At 47.5% G+C, this 9334-nt stretch overlaps 1 protein-coding gene across 5 annotated transcripts; it reads right to left on the bottom strand.

Moving 5' to 3' along the window:
- Positions 1 to 640: 640 nt before the first annotated feature.
- On the bottom strand, positions 641 to 8749 carry dus2 (dihydrouridine synthase 2). 5 transcript variants are annotated; one of them, XM_042226400.1, is made up of 17 exons: positions 8580 to 8749; positions 8199 to 8246; positions 7827 to 8079; positions 6911 to 6956; positions 6745 to 6836; positions 6380 to 6423; positions 6202 to 6262; positions 6078 to 6125; positions 5939 to 6004; positions 5277 to 5347; positions 4873 to 4959; positions 4491 to 4659; positions 4256 to 4377; positions 4027 to 4167; positions 3350 to 3437; positions 3173 to 3246; positions 641 to 2188 (listed from the first exon to the last, which is right to left on the bottom strand). In XM_042226400.1, the coding sequence occupies exons 3-17, from the start codon at positions 7944 to 7946 to the stop codon at positions 1921 to 1923; spliced, it is 1497 nt and encodes a 498-aa protein (XP_042082334.1). In that variant the 5' UTR covers positions 7947 to 8079; positions 8199 to 8246; positions 8580 to 8749; the 3' UTR covers positions 641 to 1920. The 5 variants fall into 5 exon arrangements, with proteins under 5 accessions (XP_042082334.1, XP_005936447.1, XP_005936448.1 ...); XM_005936385.2 differs by having other exon boundaries at positions 7827 to 7964; positions 8580 to 8748; XM_005936386.2 differs by lacking the exon at positions 8199 to 8246 and having other exon boundaries at positions 7827 to 7964; positions 8580 to 8748.
- Positions 8750 to 9334: the final 585 nt, after the last annotated feature.

The raw sequence follows: 9334 nt of genomic DNA, 5'->3' as shown, positions 1-9334 counted from the left end.
CAGCTAGCAGCTACAGCCGCCTGTGTCACCATCCGCCTATCAGGCCAGAGAGGCCACGCCCTGAATAGTTCGAACTTTCAGCCTTTATGCAGTTTACACAGTGACTCCCCACCTGCACAGGTGTTATAAAGAGAACACCTGTAGAGACCGAAGTTTGTGTATCAGGCTGTAAACGTGTTCATATCTCCAGCAAAGTTTTAACATGGGAGTCTATGGGATGGACTGACTGCGGGAGCCTCTAGTGGATGTTAGAGGAACTGCAGCTTTCTGTGCCTCATCACTGGATTCAATAATTGTAAAAACAGTCAGCTGTGTAGCCAGTCATGTTTTTGAGTTTAGCTAGTTTGATAATTATTTTTCTTTCATCTGACTGTGCAGAAAGTTCTGAACACGAGCAGAAATCCTGCTGCAACAAAACAAGCGATTCAAGTTCTGGGTTTAAAATCCAATTAAATTCAGATATTACTGAGGGGGAAATGAGCCACATGCACATTTGGTTAACAAAGACGACCTCTTTAATGGAGGCAAACATAGCCTGAGCCAGTGTTAATGAAAAGTGTCCAAAATGTCATTATGAACAGCTGAGCTCTGTGAGGACAGATCCACCAGGCTGCACATGCTTTAATTCAACTTGCAGACAAAGAAAAGCACACGTTGTTCCTTTGGCAAGAACATAAAACATGACATCATTTGGCAGATTTTATACCTTAAAACAAAGAAGATCATGAGATCAAAACAAGTTCACAAAGTGTGACAGTCAGTGTTTACCGAGAGGCGAGAAGCCGCACAAATCACAGACGTCTTCTCCATCAGCACACGGTGCGGTTGAGGCTCTTCCACAAATCATGAACAAAAGACAGAGTAAGGCACCGGGTGTTAAAACGGCTTTCTGCAACGCTCTACAGATTCAACTTTGAATTGAAAAGTTGAGCACCGCCCTCTTCTTTCACCTGTCCAGCACAGAGACATCTACAGGCAGACGCTCTGATGCTCCAGCTGCACAGCGTCGTCCACTCAGCTCACACCAGACTGACAGGAATCAGTAACGAGCAGCCACAGGATTGCATTTATTCCAGGATCTGACTCAGATTTTAGGCGAGCCCTGAAACCGTCGCTCACCTGCTGCAGGACGCGTGTGTGAAATGTTCGTGTGGCACCTCTGGTGAGGTTTTTCATTAAAGCCTCACATGTAGGAGCTCGATGTTTGTGCCAGCTTTCCTTTATCCAACAGCCGTTTGTCTGTAAATCATAAGGACCCGGGCTGGAGACGAGCAGCTGCAGTGATGAAACTAATGGTGAAGCTGCTGATTGTTGTTGTTACCCTCACCTGTGGCCGGGAGAGATCGGGGTTACTAACGGGAGAAATGAGCTTCTTCTGAAGGGGGCGGGGCTCTCCCTCAGAGACAGAGTGGCGCTCCTCCTGGTAGGTGAGGTGTTCTGGACCCAGGAGGAGACCCTTCCTGGAGAGATCTTGCCCTCCCCACCACCCCAGAAGAGAGCTGGAGGAGGTCTGAGTTTAATTTAATCTTCTCTTATCAAACACCCGAGGCTCTCACACTGGATAGCGTCTGTTCTGCAGGTCGGACACCGTGTGATGGCTACGCCACGCGCGAGACGTTTCATATAAAACCCAGCGAGTTCTGATGGGTTTTAACCGCGTGCATTAGGAGGCGTGGCTCCCCGCACACGTGCAGACATCCACAGGACAGAGGCGGATGAGCGGCGTGGTTAACGGGACTAAACGATCAGACCTGAGCTGTGAGACGAATGTCAGCCGTGCTGGGTTTAAAAAATATTTACTTTGAGTTTAAATCAGATGAAGTGATGAATAATAAAAAAAAATAAAACTGAGCACAAACTCAGAGTTCCTTTCTGGGTTAAATGTCTGATCATGCAGGTCACTGCCAGCTGTTAAACTCCTCACAGGCTCTCCCGCTGGCTCGGAGGCGGAGCCTCTTGGTGACTGTCACCGTTCGTTACCACAGCGACCTCTGAGGTTTGTTGCAGGACGTCGCTTACGTGCCGTTTCCTACTCCTCTCTTCCTCTGCGGCACCGTTCAACTTCCCCTCCCTCTTCCTTTTGCAGACCAGGCCGGAGTCTTCCTCGCCGATCCGTCCCTCTGGTACTCCCAGAACTCGCAGGCAGACGATGGCGGCCGCTTGCTCTGCAAACTTCTTTGACTTTTCCCTGAAAGACGGCGAGATAGTTTTAGCCCAAAGCGCAGCAGACTCAAGAAATCACAACTGCGATCAAATTTTCAATTGCGGCTCATTTCTTGGAGGGTTTCCGCACTCTGAGCTGGAAGAACATCCTCACGATGTCTTTAAATAAACATATTCTAATTCTCTTCAGTTACTTTGTGTCATTTCAAAATGAAATCTGGAGCCGAAATGAGTCACTTGGTGTCAGACGGGGACAACACCGAGTCTACTTTTGATAATCTGTATGAAACTTTCTATTTTCACACTTTCAGTCGTGCCTGTTGTGAGAAGCTAATGTGGTCAGAACTGTAGGAGGGGCGCTCAACCACACGAGACGTCACAATAACCGTAGGAAATGAGCGAGCACAGATATTTGTGAGGAGGCGGGAGCGCTCAGAGGATCAGAGCCGTGCAGTTTATTCCACAAGCTGACATTTTGTCACTGAGGTGCTTAAAGAGGGCTCAGAGACGCCATTCCTGTCATCTTTCAGCTCCGCCTCAGCGTTCCCGACTCTTCACAACTTACTTCAGGAGTATAGATTCCCTGTTGGCTGTTCAGCTGCTAAATGACGCAACTATCCAAACAGCCAATCACACGGCAGCAATTCAGTGCATGTAGCAACAGAAAAGAGCATCAATGAAAAAGGTGGAGGTGGGTTGCAAAACGGCTTGCATGCAGGCTAAAAATCAGATTTGAGATTTGTCAGCTGGACATGAAGCAGGAGAACAGCTGAGTTCTCCAGGATTGAGCCAAAGCTCGGCACAGTCCACCCGTCCAAAAACAGAAGCCTGAACCACCGCTCAACAACCGGTGAACCCAGGAGACTTTCAGAGCTGCTCAGAAGAACCCAACAAGAAACTTTGCCGGTTGTGTGGAGGGAAAGAGATGAGCCTCGCTGGTGTTTTCACATTAGCGGCTCGCTGTGACTGAACACAGCTACAGAGCAGAAGCACTGAAGTTTGTACTCACCACAGTGAAGATCTGTACTTCTTCTGCGCGACGGTCACTGTGGACTGAAAGGCTCGGTCCTGAGCGCGCTGCACCTGAAACACACACACCTCTTAGAACCGCACAAATCGTTCACGCCGTCACATTCAGGAACGAAGGCGAACATTTCTGTGGACGTGAAGCTTTGCGTTTGCTCACCGTCTCGTACTGCGGCTGCTCCACTTTCTCCTTACGGCTCCACTCGAGCAGGAACATCTTCGGAGTGATTTGAGGAGGATACTCTCTCCTGCAACCAAACACATCAAATCCACCAAGTTTCACTTTAGTCCACGCAGGCAGACGGGCAGCGGTGTCCAGCCCGCTGTCATCCCCGGGGTGTCAGTTAGTACCGCCTCGTTACAGCTGCTCGTTTTCTCTCGAGGCGGCGTGTGGTGCATGTAACAGTGACACGTTCCCTGAACCTACTGAGTAGTTCTCGGTGCCCAAACATAACCAGCAGGTGGACGTGAACAAGCTGCGTGTCCACACCGCCCGCTGGTCTTCAGGCTGACGGCCAAATCCTGATTTTTAGATAAAAATAAAGCGGTCTGGTTCCTTAAGGTTAAACTGGGGAACAGAAGTTAACAGAACCCCCAGACCGTGTTTATCAACGGTGGAAAAATCAGCCACAAGCTCATTTCCAGTTAAAAGAGTCGTGGCATGAATTCATCAAATAACACTGCATAAATATTTTGTGCTGAGGTCTCTGGAAAACCACAACGCCTCTAAAAGCGTGGTGCACTGGCCTTTCACGGCCGGCTCTACGAGCTGCTGCGTCAACCATGAGAATCATCTCCAGCTGCAAACGAGGAGCTGAAAACGTGTTTTTCACTCACCGTTCGAACTTGACGGCCATGGTGGTGACGTCTCCGTCCGTGACGGGTCGCTCCGGCTGGCTGCCGCTCTGCAGGGCGTCCCTCCGAGCCTGCAGCTGTTCCCGAGTCTGCCGGTAAAACTCCTGCAGCCCGTACGCCTCGCTGCAACACGTCAGCACCACATCACACCACACCCACCCGACGTACATACACATCTGACACTGCTGCAAACAAACAAACAGTGCTGCACCTGATCTCAGCGTTGGTCTGCGCCGCCTGCACCTGCTTCCCCAGAGGAGACTCCACCTTGTCTCTGAGCATCTGACACAGACAGTACTTTGTGTTGAAGGCATTGTTGTCGTATTGAATCGCCTGTGAAGCATCAAACAACATCTGTGGTAATCAACAAAACGCCAAACGTGCTCAAAGCTTCTCCAAAGAGAGAATTTTATTCTGCGTCTTCACGAGCTGCACTTCAAACTCACGTATTTGAGGTAGTCCTCCATGACCTTCTCCAAAGGAAGCGCTCCCTGGCTGCGGAACAGTGACGCGTTCCACATGGCGGCGCGGGCCAGCATCACCGACGAGGCGCCCGTCGCCTTTCTGAACTCCTCTATGTCGGCGTTGGTCTTCACGTGATCCAGAGAGCCTCCGCTGAAGGAGACACAGGACAGCGGACGGTTTAATGACTCCAGGTCTTAGTGTTGCGTTTAGGAACGCTGGTATTTAAGATTCTCTTTACTGAGGACAGAAACCACACGGCTCTGTCCTCAGAGGAGCTGCCGTTCTCTCCTAACAGGGCCAAACTCTCGATCTCAAGCCAAGAATGGCGTTCAAACACATGAGCGGGAGCTGACTGTTACTCACTTTGCAATGACGGGGATGGAGACGGCCTGAGCGACGGCCTGAATGTAATCACAGTGGACAGGATGTCTGGGACGCTCGTCCTTAAACCTGAACAACAACGAGACACAGACGTCCGTCAGCAACAGCCAAAAGAAATCCAACAGGAAGCAGTTCGAGACTTTTCCAGGCTCCTTATTGGCTCCTTCTGTTTGGCACCGTAAACAGATTGTTCGGTTGTTTGGTTTTGTGCAGTAAAAGTTCTTTTTAAAAATATTATGAGATGTTTTTCTAACTTTCTCATATTTTAGATGCAAAGACAATCAGAGGATGAACTGGCCTCATTATAATTAATTATGTATACGAGTTGAATGACTGCATGAAACTGTACTCTGCTTCTCCGTAACTGAAGTTTTCAAGCAGTTTACCTGCCGTGAACGGCGACCGCAGCGACGCCCGTCCTCTCGATCCTTCGGACCAGACTGACTGTTTCCTCCAGCTGGAACCAAAGAACAGCGAAGATTAAACATCTGCAGTAAGTATTTACCCCCTCCTCATGTATTCTTCTGCACATGTGGCCCACTGAAGGGACCACAAACACCTGACTTCTCAGTGTTGAGGCTGGAACAGTTATCGGGTTTAGGGGGCAGTTACTTTTGCACACGGGCAGCTAGGTTTGGATAACTTTGTTCTCTTAATGAATGAAACCATAATTTAAAAACTGCGTGTAGCGTGCAGCCAACCACGATCAGACGTACAAACACGCAGAGCTGAGGCGAAACAGAAAGCTGGGCGTCTCTGAGCGAGCACTTTGACTGCACGGTGCAAGGCAGCAAGTAAAACACGCACTTGCAGATTTGTTGCTGCATATTACCGCATGCTGCAACAAACAGGGCAGAGGTGGGGCTGTGTGCATGCAGAGGGTGCAAGGCACATTTTTTAAGGATGGGGTCTCACGAGACCTTAAAATACGAGGTAAAGGGAAACCCCCTCCACAGTGCACAGGGGTGAGCTCACATTAACACTGAAACATACAGCTATGAATAAGATAACAGAGTGAAGGTGAGGAAGTGAAACGTTCACGTCTTACTGAGGGCAGGATTCGGATTTTACACGTCACCGGGATGGAAACTCCTGTCACGAGCGTCCTCAGGATCTGAGGTGAAGACCAAAGTCAGAATTAAAAACATTCCTTTTATCCTGACGTGATCTCTTAGCTCACAGCTCACCGCTTCGATCTTATCAGGATCCGACAGGAGAGCAGCTCCCATCCCGCCCTGCAGGACAGCAGAGGTCAGAGGTCAGCCACAGGGACAGAGGGTCACAGCGTCAGTGGGGGGCGACTGGACTCACCTTGGTGGAATACTCCTTTGGACAGCCCATGTTCACGTCGACAGCAGCCACATCCTTCTCCCTGTGAGGAAGCAGCTTGTTATCACAAAGTTTAAAGTCACTGTGACGAGGAAGGCGGTGCAGAGCTTGACGGCACGAGCACTTCACTCGCAACACAAAGAGTCAACTTTGAACTCACACGAGTCGGGCCACAGCCAACGCTCTGTCCGGGTCAGCAGTTCCCTGAAAGACAAAAGGAAGACTGTTCGAGGTGTCCCCTTACACACTGTTCATATTTCATGTCTTCACAGCACGTTGAACCTCCCCAACAATAAGTGCCAATCCTGAATTTTGAACTACAGACGTCTGACATAATAAATGGAAGATTAATCCTTCAATACTGTTTGGGTCAAACAGTATGTGAGATTGACCCTGTGACCCGTCTGTGCAGAGGACCAATCAGACTTATCGTTTCCATAGCAAACAATAAGCACAAAGCCAATAAAGTAATTTTGTTTCTCCACGTCGATGCCATTCTGCTCGCTTATAAGCTTCCAGTCTCACCATCTGGAAGACGACGTTGCCCTTCTCCCTCTCACAGGTCCTGAACATCACTCGGTCATCCGGAGCCACGAAATCCACCGTCTCCAGCACGTCTGATGCACACAGTTATGAGAAAGGTCTGAATGAACAGCCGGTATGAAGGGCAGCGAAGGGCACAGATTCTTACCGTTTACCACTCTCTGACACTGGGCCATTTTGATGTCAATCAGCTCCTGCAACAGACACCAAAGGGTCAAGGGGGAACTATTCGGATTTTACTTATTTCTTATCAAACATTTCCCTCTTCTTGTGGTCAACACGTGACCCAAGTTCCGTCAGGTTGCTGTAAACACTCCATCTTAGCAGTTTTTCATTTAAGAAATGTGGCTAAGCTAAGCCCGATTTTATCTCGCTCTGAACTGGAGATTGCTATACGTGCATTTATTTCCTCACGCTTGGACTATTGTAACTCACTGTTTATGTGTCTAAGCACACTGGATCGTCTGCAGGCTGTGCAAAATGCTGCAGCCAGGCTTTTAACAAAGTATTCACATGTGACACCGTTGCTATTTCAGCTACACTGGCTTCCTGTTGAACTTAAGAGTTCATTTTAAGACCCTGGTCTTGACATTTAGAGCCTTGCCTGGACTGGCACCAGCCTGCATCTCTGATGTGCCACAGCCCGATGCCCCCAGCAGGTCCCTGAGGTCATCTGATCAGGGCTTACTTGCTATAAAACAGACAAAGATGAGAACTAAGGGTGACAGAGCTTTTGCCACCGTGGCCCCGAGACTGTGGCCCCGAGACTGTGGCCCTCTCCCTCAGACATTAAGAACTGTGGACTCGAGAGTTGTTTTTTTTAAAAAAACAACTCAAAACTCTTTTTAAAACAGTTTTTGGTTAATTTGTGCCTGTTTTATATTGTCTGTTTTACCTTTTATTATTTGTTACCTTATGTGCAGCACTTTGTGACTGTCTAGAAAGGTGCTGTATAAATATAATTTTATTTATTATTTATTTTTTCACCACTCTTTGCTCTGTATGATGTCACAGAGAGGGGATAATCCAAATATGGTCACCAAGGATACAGCCTCTGTCCTCACCTCACAGTAAACCACATCAGCTCCGTAGTCCAGAGCGAGCAGCCTCATGGGCAGAGTCCCCACTCGCACCATGGGAGCCAAGGCGGTGATGTTATTGAAGCTCAGCCGGCCTGCTGCCATCGTGGCGGCTCAGTCGTCCTGCCAAGACCACACAGGACCCAACGGTCAGAGACCCTCCTCTTAAACAGCTGGGCTTCAACTATCCAGAGGTGCTGGCATGTTTAGCCGCATTTTCACAACAACACAAAACTCCCTTAAAAAAAAAATCAGCTGATTTAAGGCGGTTTCGGTTCTAACACAAGTGGATATAACTGAAAGAAGTATGTTTAATGCATTAATTGACACCATTGAAACAAATAACAACATTCCTACCTTTTAGTGTTGCTTTGGATCAATTAGCTTCTCCTACAGGTCGACAACCTGGTCAGATTATTAGACCTGAAGTTAGAATTTCACTTGAATATTTTCAATTATCTGCTAACTATCTGCGCCGAATTAACTTTATTGAGATGCTTATTGTAGAAAAGTTAGTTTCATGCTCTCTGGTAGCTTTCCGATAGCGAACAAGCGATAAACGTTTTAACTGCAATTCTTGTGCACAGAGTTTGGCAGAGCGGCTAGCCAAGCTACGTTAGCATTCTAGCTAATTGCTTAACTGTGTTTCCGTCACGAGCTGAAAACAGGCGTTAGTACGGAAGCGACAGCTGCGATCATACAGACGTTGTCATCTCTACGTTTAAATCAAATCTTTACCGGCATTTGTTCTCAGGTGCTGACGACAGCGGCTCTCGTGCTCATGTGGGGAAGAATAAAGCGTGCTGCAGTTTAAACTTCCTGTTTAGGTATCTACGTCATCACGTCGTTCATCTTCGCGACACCTTCAGTAGAGCGGAATCTATATTTATAGTTTTCATTTTAAATAAAAATAATAATAAAAATAAAATTCAGCAAAAACAAAAAACCTCAGAGGTTAAGGAAACAGAAATATATAATGTTACAAAAATTACAAATTTAATCAATATATTTAACTTTTTTGTTGCTGTTGTTGATTTGCCTCTCTGCTCTCTATTCTGGAATTTTCTCTTGCGTTTTAATCTTATAAAAGCAGATTTTTTTCCCCATGCAGAATCGCTTTTAATCACCTGCCCCATAATTTCTTGGCTCCACCCCAGCAGCTGTGACGCATCCACAGCCGGCACAGCTCAGAGAGACAGACACCACCAGTCCAGGTCTGCCTCATTCTGCATTTATTTATAGTTATTTTCTCAAAGTGCAGTAACACACATCCAAGTTAACATCCAGTGTGATGATCCCACTGTAAACACCGAATGCTTTACAAGAAATTTACAACATGAAAATGTGTGTATCAATACGAGTGGAGACACCAGCTATAATTTCCAAAGTGAATACAGCTGGATTTTAGATTTTTTTTATTGTTGTCTGAACAGAATTAGGCCCCTCTACTGATATACTTCATTCCCTCTTTTTAAGTCCACCCTCAAAACGCA

Source organism: Haplochromis burtoni, unplaced genomic scaffold, assembly GCF_018398535.1.
Source record: "Haplochromis burtoni strain Fernald_Lab_line unplaced genomic scaffold, NCSU_Asbu1 Contig_210, whole genome shotgun sequence".
Taxonomy (NCBI): Eukaryota; Metazoa; Chordata; class Actinopteri; order Cichliformes; family Cichlidae; genus Haplochromis; species Haplochromis burtoni.
Note: the sequence above shows the minus strand (reverse complement) of the source record. Positions and strands in the feature narration are given on the sequence as shown.